Source organism: Microcaecilia unicolor, chromosome 4, assembly GCF_901765095.1.
Source record: "Microcaecilia unicolor chromosome 4, aMicUni1.1, whole genome shotgun sequence".
NCBI lineage: Eukaryota > Metazoa > Chordata > Amphibia > Gymnophiona > Siphonopidae > Microcaecilia > Microcaecilia unicolor.
The window spans coordinates 43,737,980-43,758,502 of NC_044034.1; the positions used below are offsets into that span (position 1 = coordinate 43,737,980).

Below are 20,523 nucleotides of genomic sequence, written 5' to 3' on the forward strand. Positions count from 1 at the left end.
TGTCAGAGTTCTTTGGACGCTATGGTTACTGTTCTGTTGCGATCTTGTATGTGGTCCACGGTCCACTGCAACCGCGTACTCTCAGATGTTGAGGATTTTTTCATTGTGGGTGTCTGTTCCTCAGTGGTTGAGTTCTTTCTGCAGGATGGGTTGCAGAAGGGCCTGGCCTTGCACTCAGAGGTGGTGCATTTCTTGCAGAGTGCTTTGCTCCTCCGCTGCTGCGACCTTCTTCTCCGTGAAACCTTGTTCATATTCTCCGAGTCTAGCTTGGGTTTCCTTGTCTACCGAGCATTGCTTTGGACTCCTTTTGTTCCTTTGCAGAATGCTTCGCTTAGGAACTTACAAGCAGTCTTCTTGGTCATCAATTCTTCGGCATGCAGAGTGTCTGAATTTTTAGTGCAGCCATTCCGAGCTGTTTTTTTTCTGCAATTTGCTTAGTCTGGAGTGACCTTGCTTTCGGTTCCTTCTTTCTTTTCCAGCTGTGGTTTGGCTTTTCTTTTTCAGCCTCTTTTTTTCTTCCCTTCTTTCAGGAGGGGGATTTTTACATGGAGTACACAGCGCTTCATCTTCTGGATGTTCAGAGGGCTTTCCGGTATTTGCAGATGTTGCATGTTTTTCAGCATTCAGATCTTCTGTTTGTCTTTGTCACTGGTTCTTGCTGTGGGATGGCAGCCTCTGGTCTGATCTGATTTTTTTTCTTGATGAATTGCAGATAATTTGTGGATTTTTTGGAAAGGTTACATCCCACCGGTGGCATTTCAGGCTCGTTTCACGAGTTTGCTATCTACTTCTTGAGCGGAACGGGTGTGCTTTCACTATTCAGATGCTGCCTTTGCAGCGGCGGTTCTGTCTCGGGGAGCGGTGACTTCCCACCCTACTTAGGGATTGCTTTGGTACATCCCACCAGTTCTTGGATTCATCTGCTGCATACACTAAGGAAGATAAAATTATGCCTTGCCTGCTGATAATTTTCTTTCCTTTAGTAGCAACAGATGAATCCAGGATCCCGCCCTTTGTCAGCCACGCTTGTTTTGCCTATCTGTTCTTGTTCTGGTCTTTAGTTTCCAAAAAAAAAACAAAACAAAAAAAAGAAGAGGAAAGAGAACATAAACCACTGAAGAGGACTCCATCGCAATCGTGGTTTCTCTTAAGCCAGACTGACAAGTTTCTGTTTTTTGTATGGTGAGGAAGGCTACCTGGTTACTTGTCTGATGCTGCTTGGTGATGAGACATGTACTGAGGTGAAGGAGGAGCTGGCCGTCTAGTATCACTGCCTTCAGCTTTGTAATCTCTATCTCCACCTGCTGGTAGATGGACATAACCGCTTGTTGGCGGATTTTCTCTCAGATGGACACAACCCACCAGTTCTTGGATTCATCTGTTCTACTAAAGGAAAGAAAATTATCAGCAGGTAAGGCATAATTTTACCATACAGTTGGAAGACATTTTTTAGTATCACTTTGATAGAGAAAAGGGAAAATAAATTACTTGCTTAGTCCACACATGTGATGTTTGTGCAGCACTTGAGATGGAATCTGAAATTCAGAACCTATAGCTTATGATTCAAAGTTGTACATTTTTAAACTCAAATAACTTACTCATTTGCTAAGAAGTTAGGACAGCTATTTCTGTGGTCCCCCTAAACTCAGAAACTCTGCACTTGCTAACAGATTAATCGATATATATATTTTTTTAATTGTGGATTATCTTTGGATACTGATTGCAATAAGTGCTTTTGAATATCAACCTGGACCATTTTATGAATATAAATATTCTGCATGCAAAAGATGCTCCTGTATTTTTTTTAAAGAGAGAAATTTGTGTTTAAAATGGCTTTGTCAACATAGTGGAGCTTCCAGAGTTTTATATTTGAAACACAAGAACTGTGTTGCCATGCAGTTGAACCTGGGGTTTCCCAGCATTTCTTGTGGTGATGTGGCACTTGGAGCATTCACTGCTATCTAATAAGAAAGGTAACTGTTCCAATAACTTCACTACTGCAGTACAATAGTCTAACACCAAAAGGAACCAGACTAATTATGTGAACATCATTTTTTTACAGTAGTTGCTTACAGTAAAATTTTGATGCCATTGACTCTAACAGTTTGTTCCATTATGATAGTATTATAGTAGTTTAAGCTTTCATTTATCTGATTAGCTTTGTTTGAACTTTTCACACAGTTTCCTCAGGATCTTTTCACCAGCTTCAGCCAGAAACTACCCTAGGTGAGCAGAACTTGATGAATGATGACTCACTGGCTGCATCTGGACAATTCTATGAGCAAAGCATAGAAAACCAGAACCAGGTGATGGACAAAGGATTTGTTCTTTTGCCTACCAAAGAGGGAGAGGAAGTTATAGCAGGGAATACAGAAAATCTCCCCAGCCTTCAGTCTTCTGTGGAGAATCTCAGGAGCCAAAATTCAAGTTCATTTGAAGAATTTGGCTCATTTTCTGAGTTAAGATATATGCAGGATACAATCAATGACTCTGTATTATCTGAACATCCTGTTAAAGGTGGCTTAGAATTCACAAAGAAAGGCTCCTGCAGTTTTGAAGAATTACAAGTTCCGATATATGACCAAGCTGGAGGTGCACAGGAAGAACAAAATATTAACAAGGAAATGCACATATTTGTGGATAAGTCTGAATGCCAACCATTAGATGGGCAGGTTTCTACATTACAGACTCAGTGTGGACTATCTGAGAAGACAAATGTGGAAACGTTAGGTACAGATTCAGAACCCAAAATAGTTCAGAGTAGATCTTTATCTGAAACCTTTGGCCAACCTAGTGCAATAAGCTCTGGAGCTTCATTACAGACCAGTATTCCTATATGGGTGAGTAAAGAAAATACCTAATAATTTATGACATACTGAAATTAAAATACAAATACATATAAATGTTACAAATATATATAAATGTAACTTATTCATCTGTTTTCAGTTTGTACCGCTTGAAGAAAAATGAGTGATAATGTGCAGCGTATTAAAAAATACAGAAGTGGTTACCCCATCCGGAGCTTGCCTTAGGATCCATCTAAAAAACCCACTATTCGTTCATACACCAACCCTCAAAACTCCCAAAGGGGGGGGGGGGGGTTGTTCATAATCCACCCCTCTCACTTGGAGACCCAATTTTTATCATTGGTTTGGTGAACCATATATACTGATTAAAAGAGCCAATCAGGTAAAAAAAATAAAAAAAACTCCACTCAGCAATCTGTGGAGAAAAACCTTATAGCTTAATTTAATTACATAATATCATATACATAGGTAGAGACAAATGGGGCACAGCTCAAATAGGAAAGCAGAGTTTAAAACTTAATTCTCCAAATTAAAAAGCCAGACACGTGAATGAGGAGCAAAATAAAAGCAAAACGTATCTGGGTGCTCTCTGGAGGGCTTATAGGATGCTCTTCACATACCGGGCTTCCAATATCTTAGCTCTAAATCCAGCAGTGATACAGAGTGCTTTCCACTTTCAGAAAACACAATAGTCCTCAGAAATCTACATCTCAGTGTTACACCATCCACAGGGTCTGAATCTTGTGATGTGTGCAGCCCCATTTTAGAAAGGATGTAGAAGTCAGAATGGAGACATCCAGGTCAGAATGTCTCAAGTTTCACCAACAATTCTAATGAAGAACAGCATGTTCTGAAATACAGGAGAAACGGACGTTTATGCGCTGGATATATAAACATCTATTTTAGAAAAATAAATGTTGAAAGTCAGCACATACACCGTTGTAATGTAGAATAGCAACATAAACGATTAGAAATATAATTGTGTATTATTTTTCTAATGCTTTCACAGAGAGTGGTATCCCTTGCCTGTTTGGCATTTTGAGGGGGACAAAAACCACTGGGGGATTAAGGGGGCAACCTCCCCTAATCTTTAGTGCAGTGCTGCTCAATTGGAACAGCCAAAAACTATGCTTGTCACAGGTGTAAATTCGGATGTTGATCTGATAAAACATTGACATTTATTCCCCTTCTGAAATGGAGAATAAACATGTATCTTCTAGGCATGCCCTAGTGCCACCCAAAACAATTCCAGACCTTGCCGGTTGCACACACTTGGGTTTTTGATGTGCCTATCCCACTTTTTGTAAAATGGAAGCTTATGCTTTGCCTAAGAGGAGGCCTGAGCTTTGGTTGAGTTAGAGAATGACACGATTATCATTACCATGGACATATCACAGTAAGGACACAACACCCTAACCAGAATCGCTGCGGATGCGGGAACAAAACTTTTTACCGCTGTGTGGGAACGGTAAAAAGCTTTGTTCCTACGGTAAAAAAAATTCCTTTCTTCCATTCCCGTCCTCCTCCCTGTGGGCATCACTTACATTTTCTTTCAGCTGGCAGCGATTCACAGGCTAGCTCTGTGTTCTTCCTTCTGCTGTGTCCCGTCCTCTCTACTTCAACTTACTGTTTAGCGTCAAAACAGGAAATTGCAGTAGAGAGAGCAGGATATAGCATAAGGAAAGCTGTGGAGTCAGCCTATGGGTTGTGTAGCCCTATGCAGAACTGGTTTTGATGATAAGGATGTATTATGAAAATGATAGCACCCCCAGTTTTGCAGTGGAAGAGCAGCTGTCCTCCCCTGTAGCTTCCGGCACTGTGTCTGCAGGGATGCATGAGTCCTTGGCTATGTGCTGCTGCTGAACGTGCAGCCCTGTTGGAGCCAGACGAGAGCAAAGAGAGAGAAAGAGATCTATCTTGTAAGTGCTCTGATCGCTAGCACCCAGCTTCCCTCAGGTTTCCAGCACATAGGGAATGCTATCACTTCACGATCCCTTCCCAAATGTTTCACTGGAACAAGTAGTGAAAAAGGATGGGAGTAAACACTTCATCCAAAATACTTCTTTTTGGTGACAAGGAGGATGGTGAGTGTGTGTGTGTTTGTTTTGGGGTTTTTTTTTTTTTTTTTAAGTATGTATAAATATATAGGTACACCTCTTGGACACCAGAAAACCTACATACCATTCGCGGTCCTGGTTTTTGCATGGGTTTATTTTCTGTTCTTTTTTGTATTTTAGCTCGGTAGCTTCACAGCGGTAAAGGAAGTGTTGGATACCTAAGATCTCAACTTTAGTATGCAACTGATTTAAAGGTTATTGCTATGGTTGAGGAGGAATGTGTATGCTATAGGAGGAAGTGTGCAGTGGTTGTCAGTGCAAGAGAGCGGGAGGTGGTGATGGATGTGGGAATATGAACACAGGAGAGAGAGTGGACAGAGAAGTACAGGGACACAGAAGGGAGATGCTGAACATGAGGGTACGATAGAAGATGGAAGATGAATGGTAGACATGGAGAGAGAAGAGATATCAAATGAACAGGAGAACCTGATGAGTGAGTTAAGCGAAGACAGGGAAGCAGAAACCAGAGCCTGAGACCTGTATGGTGGTGTTTTGTTTTGTTTTTTTAATAAAATGATCAGATGAAAAATGGTAGAAAACTAATTTTAGTTTCTATTTTGTGATTAGAGTATGTCCGATTTGAAATGTGCATCTTGCCAGAGCTAGTGTTAGACATGGCTAGAACCCAGAACAGAAATTTGGGAGGGAAATCCAGAGCCCACTACCAGGCTGCACTTCTTCAGCTTCCAGCAAGCATGGGACTCTCCCTGGTCGGGGTCCAAGATTCAGTTGCTCAGTCACACTCCCCTAACACTATCCCTGGCATATGCCATCTTTATATTTTGCACTGTACAGGAGTAAATTCATCTCTATCTATATCCTGGCGTTGTACTACATAACAGAGGTTTGTGCAGATAAAGTCAGAGGCAGAGCTGGTGGGGATGGGGGCAAAGCTCTTGGGATTAATAATGCTTAACATATCAAGTACTCTAAACATAAAATCAACCGTGAAATAATTCAAATAAAACCTCACACAATCCATTATCAATCGATTTTGGAGCAAAAAGTATGCAAGCTGAGACAAAACATAATCTATCTAAAAGGCAAGCTAGACAATTATCTAGAAGAACCCAATATATTGTCCATTGCTGCAGATCGAGTATGGTTAAACTTCTTACCTCCAACTTTTTATACAACCAAAACATTTCTACACAAATATTCTACCTCTCGTTGCATCTTAGATCCTTGTCCAAGCTACCTCATGAGATCAGCTCCTGACTCCGATGAATGTCTAAGATCACGTGTATCGTACTTATTCAAACATGGCATCTTTTCTGAATCAAAAGGTAACATCATGTTAACTCCCTCCCTTCAAAATCCATCGGAGGATAAAAATGATGTGAACAATTATAGACCAGTAGCATCAGTTCCACTGATTACTAAATTAGTGGAAGGTATGGTAGCACAACTTATGGATTTCCTAAACTGATTTCTCATTATTACATAGGTCACAATCCGGTTTCAGACCCTGTTACAACACTGAGATAGTCTTAACAACTTTAATATCTAATTTTAGGAGAGAAATTAGTAGAGGCAGAAAAATTCTTATCCTACAATTTGATATGTCCTGTGCCTTTGACATGGTAGACAATGATATATTAGTGAGAATACTTGACAATGTGGGAATATGTGACAGATTTCTTCAATGGTTCAAAGTTTTCCTCAAGTTAAGAGCATATCAAGTGAAACTCACAGGTCCCTCTCCCCATCATGGGCTCTTGTTTGTACTGTGCCTTAAGGTTCTCCATATTTCCTATCCTCTTTAGCATCATCATGGCCTCACTTTGGAAGAAACTAGAAGAAAATGGCTTCAACACCTTTATGCAGACGTGACCATTTACATACCTTTCAATAATGATTTAAGTGAAATTTTGAATATTGTTAAAGCAGGATTAGACCTGATGGAATCGTGGGCATCCACATTCAAACTGAAACGAAATAGGGAAAAACAAATTCCTAGTCCTTACTGATCCATTCCATTCATACCTTGCTGAAGAGTTCGTTATAGATCAGTGTAAGATCCCACTAGAACAGAACATGAAAATTCTAGGTATTGCAATCGATCAAACACCTTTCTTTTGATCTACAAGTATCTCCAGTGATAAAAATAAGTCTTTAAAACTTTATGGAGGTTGGGTTGCTTTCAGATTATGTGTCTTTGCATATCACATTATGTATGGTATGGCCCCTGACTATATGCTGTCTTTGATTGACCTCCCTATGTGTAATTCCATCTCTGGATCCAGAGAATTCCTAATTCTCCATCATCTAATTATAAAAAGATTGCTTACAAAACTGTCCTCTCTGCTGACTTCTCCTATCAATGTACTAATTGGTGGAATCTTCTTACAGTTGATTTCTGAAATTATTAAAAACTGGCATCTGAGCACACTGCAATGTCCATCCTGTAGTGCTTGTCAAAGGGATTTATTCTAGAATTGAAAATGAACATGACATTTGGCCGGCTTGGATGGACCACTCAGGTCTTTATCTGCCATCACTTACTATGTTAGTATGTTTCAAAAAGTTCCTGCAACAAAATAATGGAAGACAGGAATAACTACTTTTATGCAAAATGCTGTTTCAAACTTTATCCTGTATAACTGCTTATAACTTGATGTTTGTTACAAAATACAACCTTGTAAATAAATTCATAAACTAATTTTTGTAAAGTTTCATATGGTTGTATATATGGAAGATTTACTCAACATTCAGAAGATTTATAACTATAATAGGTATATACTAAATTGTCTGGATTGTAAGCCACATTGAACCTGAACTCTATTTGAGATAATGCAGGATAGAAATGTCGCCATAAATAATATATGTGGCAGTCATGAGTTTCTCAAATCAGGCAGACTGTGCATTTTTGTAAACCGAGGCTTGGCCTTATGGCTTCCAAGCCCACAATTGCTAGACAGCTGATGCAGCTCCTCAGGCCTTGTGGACTCGTTCTACGAGGTGTACAGTGACATACTGGGTGGAGACTACCTTACTGTCTCTGGCGGCTATTTGCAAGGCAGCGACATGGTCGACGTTGCATCCCTTTGCCAAGCACTACAGGATGGACATTGTAGTGTGCTCAGAAGCCAGTTTTGGGGCTTTGATGCTTGATCCTACCAACTCTAGGGATTGCTTTTGAACATTCCACAGGTTCTGGAGTAGTGGGAAGCTACGTAATGGAAGGAGAAATTAGGTCTTACCTGATAATTTTCTTTCTAATAGTCCTTCCCACTATTCCAGAGACCCGTCCAAGGTTTCTGAGATGTTTAGTCAGTGCAAAGTAATGGATCAAATAACAACTGTCACCTTACATGGTGCTTCCTGCATATCTCTTGTTCTCTACAAGTTGTCTATAGATGAGAGGTCCACACGTTTGCTCATCTTGTTAGTGTTAGGTTAGTGAGTTGTTTAAAGTTGTGTTTTTTTCCTGAGTTCCTCCTTACTGCTTGTCTACATAATTACTGAGGAGCTAGACTGGATGCAAAGGAGAGATGTCTCAGCTTAGTGTTCTCTATCTGCACCTGCTGGTTAATGGATGCAACTATCCCACAGGTTCTGGAATAGCGGGAAGGACTAATGGAAAGAAAATTATCAGGAAAAACCTAATTTCTCCTTTCCCATAGTGCACTATAATTGACCAAAGGTAATGATGTGCTAGAGATTTTAAGATCACAACGTAACACCTTTATATAGTGGAGCATTGAAGTAATACTGATTTCTTGGCAGATTAGATTTTTTTTTTCTGTGAATTATGGGCAACGAAGAACAAATAGCCTAATAAAAAAAAAAACCCCATCACCTTTATATATAGTTTGTTGACCTTCATTTCTGCACATTCAAGTGAACTAACATGGCAATTACACTGTTTCATTGCCTTAATTATCTGTTTAGAATGTTGTGTGCTTTTCCTTTGGTGCCTTTTTTTTTTCCCTTTCAAGTTTGGCATTATTTCTGTGATGAGCTGAGCAATGTTCCTGTCACTAGACATATTGATTTTATACTGATCCTGTCTTATGTAATTTATTTTTTTAGGAAACAGAGTCTGGGCATGGAATTATGGAAGAATCTGAACTGACTTTAATAAGCCTGAGTGACAGCACTGTTACAGTGCCAGACTTGGAACACACAAACCAAGAAGAAAACAGAGAGAGTAAAATCAATATCCTGGCACATACAACTGATGACCCTGAATTCAGAAGTAGCTGTAGGGTAAATATTGATTACCTGCTATTGTTAAAGTAGTGGCATTTGTGCTGTTGTTAAGTTATAAAGACTAAAATATAAACCTTAATCATTTTAAGAGGTTCCATTTAAGATTAGAAAGCATTATAGTCTTCAAAGTTCTAGAAGAACAGATTGACTGTTGGGTAGTTGGATCAATGCATGCAATGATTATTGAAATGCTTTTTAGCTGTTGCCAGCAATGAAATTGATGAATGTAATGAATTATAAAACAAAGTTCTGGATTTAACTGGGTTTTTTTTGCTTGTGTTTGTAGCTGTGGGAAGGAACCTTGATATTTTAGGTTTCAATTTTTGATCACTGGAGTGTAATTATGCTGTTGTACAACTTAGTCAAAATTGATACATCAGAGCTGTGACAGGTTGCACTTTTGCTTGATCTTTTAAATGGCTATAAAGATCTTAAATATATTAAAAAATAGATGGATAGTGTTATACATGGTGATAAAATTGTGGCACATCTAGACGTTTGTGTAAAAGTGTAGGTTGCTTTTCCAGTTGCAGGAGTTCTTGTGGTGTTACTATTGCTTGATGACCACGTCACTTTTTCAACTAACATGTTTCTGGTGAATCAGTTGGGTTGTTTTCCATATGGTTTGCCCTCCTTTCTTAGTACTGTAGAAGTTTAATTTTTCTTCAGTAGTGCTTGACTTCAGTGTTTCTGTACTTGGGTAAGGTCTTGTGAGCGCAGCGTCAGTAGACCCTATTTTATCAAAACCTTTCTCATAATTTTGCTGTCAGTGATGATGAAAGGAAATTGGCAGCCCCTGCTGTGCCCCCACAGAATAGGCTGTAGCAAGTTCTTCCTGAACATCCTCTGCTTAATCCTCGCAGAGCAAACTAGCAACATAATAATGTATTTGCAGGTAATGAAAATGATCAGTCACTGGCAGAGAGAATTTTCACTGTAGGGCAGCAAAGGGCTTAATACGACCCTCTTCTGTCACTGTGTTAAGCAAGAACACTACTCTGCGGCCCCTCCACTTTTGAAAAGCAGTGTATTGATCTCTGTGGAAATTCGGGTTCCCACAAATAGCCATAAAAGGTGTTACTTTGGGTGAAAACTGATGATGTCTGCATACCCAATGCCAAACTGCCTTTGCTGTGGGTAAAATGGAGGAACTCTTCCCAGCTGTGTGAAGGAGACTTGTGAAGTGAGTGGGTCCAGTCAACTATGTTTCAAGGGGTGTGATTGAGAAGGCATGCGTGGAGCAAAACCAGTCATTGATATGTCTCATTCCATTGACTATTGTTAGCTGGCGTAAACTCAACACTCCAAGTCCCCCATACTGCACCGGAATCTGTAAGGTGGACAGTGGGAGACGTGCCCTTCGGCCTTGCCAAAGAAATCTCTGCAAACCTTTAAACTTTTTCATCAGAAACCTTAAGGTATAACAGTAAAATCTGGAATACATATAACCACCTAGGAATGATAAGCATATAAAGTGCAATGTGTCCCAACAGCAATAAAGAGAATGCAGACCATACCTGTAATTTGGCGCTAGTGTCTTTGAGCATTCGATTGACGTTCACAGAGTAGAGCTTAGATAAATCCTGGGGAATATAAGCACCGAGATACTTTAGGGTCCCCTCTTCCCACCTTAAGAGAAAATCCTCCTCCCATTCTACCAGAATATCTGGGAATATAAGATTTTTGAAGGTTAAGCGTGAAACCAGAAAAATTTTCAAAGCAGAGAGAAGAGTGTTTCCAAAGCTGTGTATGGTCCATTATCTGTACCATGTAAACTAACAACCAGAGAAGGCGTTCGCGTATGTTTACAGTGAGTAATGGCCAGCAGTAAACAGTGGACATTACGAACAGACTGAGAATTACATACAAAGCCCACTTGTTCCTCCCCTATCACTCAAGGTAGGATCCCCACAAGACGCTCTGCCAAAACCTTTGAAAATATTTTGATAGCCATGTTTATAAGCGAGATGGGACAGTACGAATCCACCAAATCTACGTGTCATCCCGGCTTGGGAATCAACAAAATTAGCGCAGAATTGGCATCTAAAGGGAACGAGCCATTTTCTCCTACATCCTGAAAAACATTTGCCAAGGTGCCAAGAAATTGTGGGGGTAAGAGCTTATAAAATTCTCTGGAAACCCATCAGGGCCCGGAGCAGAGTGTAATTTCAAAGTTTTGATAATTCCCGTGCTGAGAGGGGTTCATCCAACACAGCAATCTCTTCTGTCAAATGAGGAAGCCCCGCTTTTTCTAAGTATTCTCGGATGACCTCAGGGTCTGAGGGATCAGCTGCCGTGTAAAGTTGGGAGAAGCAATTAGTAAATATACTTGCAATGTCTGCACTGGTGTTACAGACAGTCCCTTGAGCATCCCTCAGTGATACACCGCCCGTGACTATTCCAGTGAAGTCTCTGGTGAGCAAATGTCCCGACCTGGTCCCAAAGCGGTAAAACCTATATTTGCGATATAGCAAGGATCTAGCAGTATTCTCATACAATAAGGAATTTAGAGACACCTGAGTAGCGTGCACGTATAGAGGCACAGGGCAACATAAATACGTGTTCTTTGCCGTCTTCAACTGGGACTCTAACAGAAGAATTCTGGAGGCCAGCCGTGTGCAAAACGTAGGCTATAATATCTCCTCAGAGAACTGCTTTCGCTGCTGACCAAAATAATGAAGGTTGGTCAAGGTGCTCTCTATTACGCTGCATATAATCGTTGCATTTTGCAAGAATATATTTTCTAAAATCTAGGTCATGATACAGATATAAGGGAAATCGCCATCCCAAGAAGGATCGATAGTGTGCCAGTGCCTCCAAATCGACCCAAACCAGTGCATTATCAGAAACCGCTTCTGGACCAATAACTGCCGATGTCACAAAAGAGAAAATTGATTGGTCCACCAAGATATAGTCTAGGTGAGAAAAATTGCCATGTGCCTGAGTGAGATGTGTGAAGTCTTTATCTCCGGGGTGACGGGCCCGCCACACGTCTATCAGGTCCAGCGAACACATGAAAGAGGGAAGCGCACAAACCTGCACACCTCCATTGTGAGACGAGCGGGAGAAAAGCAATTAAGCTCTGGATCAGATAATTATATTCTCTCAGGACCAGCAATTTCAATGAGTGGTAGGGAAGGCATAGTTGTACCAGCATCCGGTAAAAGGCCTGATCGTATTTATTAGAGCCATATACTGCCAGAACTAGGAATTTATGACTATGGAGCCGTAAATGAATCAACACATAACTTCCTTTAGGATCTCTCGCGATAGAGTTCAGCTGTATACGGCAAACCTTTCCTAATTAGGATTGCCACACTCCCTCATCAATCCGAAAAGGAAGCAGAAAACATGTCTCCCACCCAGGCTTGTTTTAATTTGCTATGCTTGCACTCTGTGAGACGTGTCTCCTGCAGGCAAGCAACATCATCATTAACATTCATTCCACATGTATTTTACCTTGATAATTCAACAGTAATTCTGAACCCAGGTGCCCAGCCTCACCCAGGTCCTGTTCATCCCACCTTGGTGTGCGCAACCACGTCCAGAGCCAAATACCTGATTCCAGAGATTACTAGCTTGTGCTGAAATATCCTCAGGCTCCAAGCATGCCCACGCACCCATATGATCCAAGAGTTCCATTCTAACCTCTGATGTATAACTACTACTACTTAACATTTCTAGGGCACTTCTAGGGTTACGCAGCGCTGTACAAATTAACAAAGAAGGATGGTCCCTGCTCAAAGGAGCTTACAATCTAAAGAATGAAATGTCAAGTTGGGGCAGTCTAGATTTCCTGAGTAGAGGTGTAGTGGTTAGGTGCCGAAGACGACATTGAATAGGTGGGCTTTGAGCAATGATTTGAAGATGGGCAGGGAGGGGGCCTGGCGTATGGGTTCAGGGAGTCCTACCCATCTCACATTCATCCTATTCTCGCATTACTTCCTGATCCTTAACTTCCCATCCTCCCTTATCTATCCTAAGACTCTCTTCCCACCCCAGCACTCCCCAAAGGTACCCAAAAGTGCTCCACAGCATAAAGTTCTGAACGTGGAGGCCACTGTTAACATTGGGGATCGCACTCCCCCCAAACACACATTGTACTGTTAAGTTCCCGTAACTTGATCTGAACCAATAGTAACAGAAGTTTATGCCCACCTGGCCTTTGAAAGAAAGAAAACAAGAAAACTTTTGAACCTAACATCAATGTGGCACAGCAAACAAATATGCAAGAGCAGCCTCTAAGCTGAAAAGCATAGCAAATGTCAAGTGCACGAGGAAGTAGGGCTAAGATAATCTATTCTCCTGGGAGTAGAATTTTGCAAACTACCTAAGTAATCCTGTGCTGTAGAGGCTGATTCAAAAGTATTCCAACTGCCATTGGAAAATATTTTTAAGGTAGCTGGATAAAGTATCATAAAGTGAATTTTTGCTTCTTGCAGTGTTTCACAAATGGGGTGGAGCTGGCATCTTCGGGCCTGGAGTGCTGCCGAATAATCCTGGAAGATCTTCACCGGCATCCCTTCGTAAGTCAGGGATGCCCTTTTTTGCCGGTAGCCCCTCAGTATCTCCACTTTGTGGATAAAATTGTGAACCTTCAAAACAGCTCGAGGGTGACTTTCTCCGGCTGATCTTCCCTATTCTGTGGGCCTGCTCTAAGCATAAAGGAACCACACTGTCAGGGCGAACTCCGCCTTCAGCCATCGCTCCAAGAGGGCAGATAACAGATGTTCTGATACGATTCTGGGATACCTATGATGCGGAGGTTATCCCTCCTAGAGCGGTTCTCCAATTGGTCTATCTTTACCGGTTGATTACTGACCTGCTTCTGTAGTGCTTGTAAGTCTGCCGATACCGTAACTCCCTCATCCTTGAGCTCAGACACCCGCTGCTCCAATTCGCCAGTGCACAGGGTCGTGTCCATGAGAAAAGACTCCAAATTGGTCAGCTGTGTTAATAAGTGGTCTAAACGCGGCTGCAATGCCCGCTCTACTGTTTCCGCTGAGTCAGTTGTGCTGGTGTGAATATCTCTGTACTTGCACTCACTGTTGGTGCCATTTTGTTATCTCCAGCACCACGTGTCTTCTCCTAATCTCTCATGTTTGATTTCCCGGTCTTTGCGGAGTCAGTATGGGTGATGCAGTTGTCCGTGTACCATGGGAGTGTTAAGCAGTGCTAGGCAGATTTAGGGAATGTAGTCGTTTGGGGGAGAGCGGGAAACCCAGAGAGGAGAAGATGCACGTCCTGCTCCTCTGAGCCCATCACGTGGCCTCATATTTTATCATTTAGACAAGAAAGTTTTCCAAGGAGTTATGCTCTTTGGTGGCATTATTGCCCGTCAGCTTCATATAGTTCACTACATGCTTGCCATCTTTCTGAAAGTGCAGACATGTTCACCTACTCTTTCTGTGCAAGCTCAAACCCAGCTATTGGTACACAATCCCTTCCACCTCACCAAGAGTTGCTTGGATTGAGCTTTGAAACCAACTGAAGAGCTGAGGAGATTTCTTCACATGGGAAGCGCTGCACACGCTTGGAACGTTTCACTAAGTTCTGAGTTCTGGGAGACAGTTCTGTCTGTTGCCATTGGATAATATCATCCATGGGTGCCTTATCAGTTCTGCTGTCTAAGGAATACATCTTTTACAGGTGAGCAGCATTACTTTCTGGAGCTCAAGATGCATACACCTCCCTTAGATATGCTCTCTAGATAAAAAAAAGTCTCATTTGTTATAGGATAACAGAATTACCAATAGCATATTGCCTGCGTCCTAGCATATAAATGTTCACAGAGTAGCAGTGGTGACCACCTTGCTATGCAGACTAGAACCATGATTTAGGTTTGAAAAATATTGTATCTGGATTTTTGGGGGGATTGTGTTATATATTTTCATTGTAAATTAGTGATTATGTTTGATATTTTATTGTACACCGCTTTATTACCAATCCATATATTTCTCTTTCTGAGTGCTTGGTTGATCAGAAGCCCATTTTGGGCAGGGTCAGACAAATCCTATATACACAGCTGTTTGGGTGTTGGATGGCTAGGCTTTTAATTATCCAAGTCCAAACTGAGTCTTTCACTTCAATTGGAATTTTATGGGGCTTTGCTAGTAATGCCTTGGGAGAAATCCTTTTCCCCCACCTGTAGGATTATGAGTTAATGACTCCCTTTACCAGAGTCATTAAGAATCAGCAGACTGCTCGGGACATGTTGAGGATGTTGAGCCATGTGGCATCAATAGTTTTTTGGTCCCATGGCATGTCACCATATAAGACAAGCCCAGTGGACCTTAAAATCCCAATAAGACCAGGCCACTTGGACTGCAGAAGCATATCTATGTCAAACAAACCAGAGATTCTTTATTTTGTGGCTAGTCCATTCCAGTTTGGTCAAGGAATGTTTTATTCAAATTCATCTTGCTATAGATCTGTATTTCCACCCTGACTAGGGAGCTTGCATTCAAGGGCTTTATGCCATTGGTCATTTCAGAAAGGATGACATCAAATTCTTGAACTTCGAATTGTAATGAATGGTCTAAAAGCATTCAGAAACAAAACAACAAATAAAAACCATTGATGATCTCGAATAAGTGGTGGTCAAGGTCAACAGGATAACCCACATATATAGATAATGTCATTCCTGAAAAGTTGTGGTAAAGCTTGTAAAGCCTCTCTGGGCATGCATGGAAGTCCCTACTCTGCTGCTGTTGGTGGGGGGCTTTCTCAGTTTCATAAATTCAGCTTTAAGAAACCAGCCTCAAAGGGAAGAGGTGAGAGAATGTGGTTTCTTATCCAGTGCCTTCAAAGAACACCTTTTACTTCTACTACTACTATAAATCACTTATATAGCGCTACCTTTTAGAGGGAAGCTACTTTGCTTTATAATTTTTTTTAAACAAAAAGGAATTATATGTTAACTCTGTGTTCTCTGTTGTGTATTAGGACATGGCTGTAGCTGTACATTTTTATCCATAACACTAGGGGCTGTAGAGCACCGTTTCTGGCTTTGATTTTTTTTTTTTTTTAAATACCTAAAGCAATAATTTTTGTCCTTATTCAACAGAGTGAATTTCTTCCTTTACTCTTAGAAGTGGATGATTCCATTTTTTCAGGACAAGACTCTCTGACTGATCAGTGTTCAACTGTAAGCCAGTCATCTTCACAGCAGTTTGCAGGTAACAGCTATTTAAAATGTAGCATAGTAGAGGATGACAGATGAGACAAATTGGTTCATTTGGTCAACTTTTTTTTTCTTAGTCCAAACTGCTAAGTTATATTTCATCTACCAGTTGTAGAAGTTTGACCATTTGTAAGGTTTAGTTCCTTATCCAAGTCACTTATCCTCCTCGTTAGTTTTCTGTGCAGCTTACAACAATATTGCAATATTCACACTCTCCCACCAGACTTTGTAGTAATCTGAAAAGCTACCAAAACTATCGAGCCTGTTACCTTAACATCTAGTTGTCTAGGTTCCTGTGACTTTGGATGGTACCTGGTGATGAAATAATGTTCTGGAAGCCAGTTTGGAAATCTGTCAGTTTCACTGTTTCAGAAAATTGAAAAGCAGGCCTGCAGAGATAGTCTGCCTTACACAGCTCGAAAGCTATCTCTGCCCCACTGTTAGGACAGGGATCCTGAACAGTATACATTTCATTAATATATATTACTTTTCATTAATATGCATTATATACATTTTTGCTTTTTTAACAGCTATCAGAATTCTTTTAAAAGATGTAAACAGAAGGCTTGTAGTTACAAGGCAATTCACAAGTTAACTTCTAGAAAGTACAGTTTCCCCTTTTTTATTCATACATCAGTCTGGCTTTATCACTGACCAACATCATCCTGTCATCATTAATCTAGTTAGTTCCTGCTTGTTTCTACTTGACTACACTGTGATTTGCAGTTTCACTGGCTTGTGCATCCTTTATCCGTTCCTTCTTTCCTCTTCATCATGTTTTCCCTTGTGGCTGCTGTTTGGGGCAAGGGGAGAATATGGGGTGGGTTGTGCAATACTGCAGCCTTCTAAAATAGTTTCTAACATTGTTCTTCTATCTGCTCCAAGCATACTTGAACGTATACTGAAATATTATCTTGCAGGTATTTAGAAAATATATATAAGAAAAATGCTACTTAAACAAAACACATCAATTTGACTTTGTCTCCTAATTCTTTAGAATTAACAAATTTTGAATTTTGGTCTCTGGTTTTAACTTCTAAAACTAGGCTAAAGATAAGTAGAACATAAAATGTGACCTTGCTTTGGATAATCAAATGGCAGGTCTTCAAGCTGTTTCATAAAAGGCATATAGGTACATGTTTTGCCCTTTTGCTGAATGAACTGATTCTAGGGCGTTCTAGAAAACAGTAATAGCTTTTCATTGTCCATAGAAGATTGTCCTAAAAGGCTTGAGGATCATCCAGGTGTGTGTGCAAATGTGAGATGAGAATCGATGTTACTCTCTCCATGCTACTCTCCCATGAATCACATTTTTGCCCAGCCTCTTATTGTTGAGTCATTAACACTGACCTTAGTTGAGGCTCAAGAGGCCTACAGTTTTTTGCCCATGTTGACTTCATACGTTTCAAATTCATGTTGACCTCCTTCCAGTCTGCTATTTTACTTGCCAAACAGGATTATTACATCCAGTTGACTAATTCTCTTGGCTCAAACCTCAACGTCTCTTTGCCATACTGAACTCTCCTCTAGTGCCTTCACCTCCAACTCTTCTTTCACTTTTTCCCCAGACTCTGGCTGAGTACTTTCATGATAAGGTTCACAAGGTTAAACTTGAATTCTCAACCAAGTCACCTCCACCTCTCCTTCCCTTAGTCCATTCTCTCAACCCTACAACCCCTGCCTCCTTTTCTTCCTTTTCTGAAATCACTGAAGAGGAAACTGCACAAATTCTTTTCTCCTCAAAACTAACTACCTGTTGCTGTGATCCTATTCCCATCATCTACTTAACATTATCTCTTCTACTGTCATCCCTGTTATCTGCCATATCCTCAATCTTTCACGTTCCACTGTGACTGTTGCTGATGCCTTCAAACATGCCGTAGTCACACCACTCCTTCAAAAACCTTCATTGGACCCTACCTATCTTCCAACTATCATCCCATCTCCCTCCTCCCTGTCCTATCCAAGATACTTGAACGTGCTGTTCACCGCCGTTGTCTTGACTTTTTCATCTCAAGCTATCCTTGAAACACTTGAATCTGGCTTTCGCCCTCTTCATTCAACTGAATCAGCGCTTGCTAAAGTCTCCAATGACCTGTTCCTGGCCAGATCCAAAGGTCTCTATTCTATTCTCATCCTTCTCAATCTATCTGCTGCTTTTATCTCTCCCATCGTACTTTTAGTGTATACTTTGGTGGATTCTCCTCCACTTCTATCCCACTGTCAGTTGGTGTACCTCAGGGATCTGGTCTGGAACCTCTTCTTTTCTTCATCTATACTTCTTCCCTTGGTACTCTGATCTCATCCCATGGTTTTCAGTATCATCTTTATGCTGATGACTCCCAGATCTACCTCTCCACACCAGAAATCTCAGCAGGAATCCAGGCCAAAGTATCAGCCTGCCTGTCTGACATTGCTGCCTGGATGTCTCATTGTCATCTGAATGTAAACATGACAAGACTGAGCTTCTTATCTTCCCCCTAAACCAACCTCTCTCACTATCTCTCTCTCTCACTCTCTCCTTCTCTGCATATATTCAGCAGACTGCTAAAACCTGTCGTTTCTTTCTCTATAATATCACCAAAATTCGCCCTTTCCTTTCTGAGCACACTACCAGAACCCTTATCCACACTCTTATCACCTCTCGCTTAGACTATTGCAACTTGCTTCTCACAGGTCTCCCACTTAGCCATCTCTCTCCTCTTCAATCTGTTCAAAATTCTGCTGTACGACTTATATTCCGCCAGTGTCGCTATGCTCATATTAGCCCTCTCAAGTCACCACTGGCTCCCTATCCGTTTCCACTTACAGTTCAAACTCCTCTTATTGACTTATAAGTGCATTCACTCTGCAGCTCCTCAGTACCTCTCCATGCTCATCTCTCCTTTCCAGGGCTTTTTTTGTGCCGGTACACACTGGTACGATGTACCGGCACCTTTTCCCCCCGGTGAGTCCTGCACCCTTCCTCTCACTCCCCTACTTACTGTTTTTCTAGGACTCGGCAGCGCGAACAGTGCAGGCAGTGATTCAGAGAGAGAGTGGCAGCGTCGGAGCTTCCCTCTGCGAGTCCCACCTACGTTGTTTCAACTTCCTGTTTCCGCATAGACAGGACTCGCAGAGGGAAGCTCCAACGCTGCCAGGCTCTCTCAGTTGCTGGACTGTTCATGCTGCTCAGTCCGATGCTGACAGCCTTTCTATCGCTTCGCTGGCAGGCAGTGGAGAAGGAGGATGGGCTGGGGGAAGAAGAATTGCTGGACATGGGGGAGGGCAGGGGAGAGAGGAGAATCGCTGGACATCGATGGGAGGGTAGGGCAGGGGATAGAGGAAAATCGCTGGACATCGATGGGAGGGCAGGGAAGAGAGAATCAATGGGAGGGGAGGGCAGGGATGAGAGAATTGCTGGACAGGGAGGAGAATCGCTGGACATGGATGGGAGGGGAGGGCAAGGAAGAGAGAACTGCTGGACATGGATGGCAGGGGAGGACAGAGGAGAATCGCTGGACATGGGAGGGGAGGGCAGGGGAGAGAGGAGACATGCTGGACATGGATGGAGGGGAAGGAAGAGAGGAAGGAGATGCACAAGGATGGGAGGGCAGGGAAGAGAGAAGAAATGCTGGAAATGGATGGAGAGAAGAGCAGGAGATAGAGGAAAATTGCTGGACATGGATGAAGTGGTTAATGGGGAGAGAGGAGAAATGCTGGACTTGGATGGAGGAGAGGGGAGAGAGAATTATTGCTTTATATGGATACAGGGGAGGGAAGAGAGGAGAAATGCTGGTCATGGATAGAGGGGAGGAGAGAGGAGAAGTACTGGACATGGATGGAGGGGAGGAAAGAAAAAAGAAGGTGCACATGGGGAAGGGGAAGAGAGGAGAAAAACTGCACATGCATGAAGAAAATAGGCAAAAGCTGTATCCATGTTATACCTCCTCCAGTCAATTCCACGGAGCAGGACCCAGCTTTTACTTATGGATATATGGCAAGAAATGAAGAAGGAGGAAAGTAAAGAAATAAATGGAAAGGAAGCCCTGGAAACGGAGATAAGGGAACAGATAGAGAGCAGCAGAATTAGAGACTGGGACTAATATGGATAGAAAAACAAAGTCACCACACAACAAAGGTAGAAAAAAAATCATTTTATTTTCATTTTAGTGTTTGGAATATGTCCAATTTGAGAATTTACATCTGTCTTATTTTGCAC

General features: G+C 41.6%; 1 protein-coding gene across 1 annotated transcript in view; it reads left to right on the top strand.

The window, feature by feature from the left end:
* Window positions 1–20,523, top strand: part of CEP295 (centrosomal protein 295) — a 178,294-nt gene that overhangs the window by 129,277 nt on the left and 28,494 nt on the right. Inside the window, exons 22-24 of the mRNA XM_030200190.1 lie at window positions 2,182–2,840; window positions 8,960–9,136; window positions 16,206–16,317. Coding sequence (XP_030056050.1) covers window positions 2,182–2,840; window positions 8,960–9,136; window positions 16,206–16,317 — 948 coding nt within the window. The remainder of the gene's footprint in view (window positions 1–2,181; window positions 2,841–8,959; window positions 9,137–16,205; window positions 16,318–20,523) is intronic.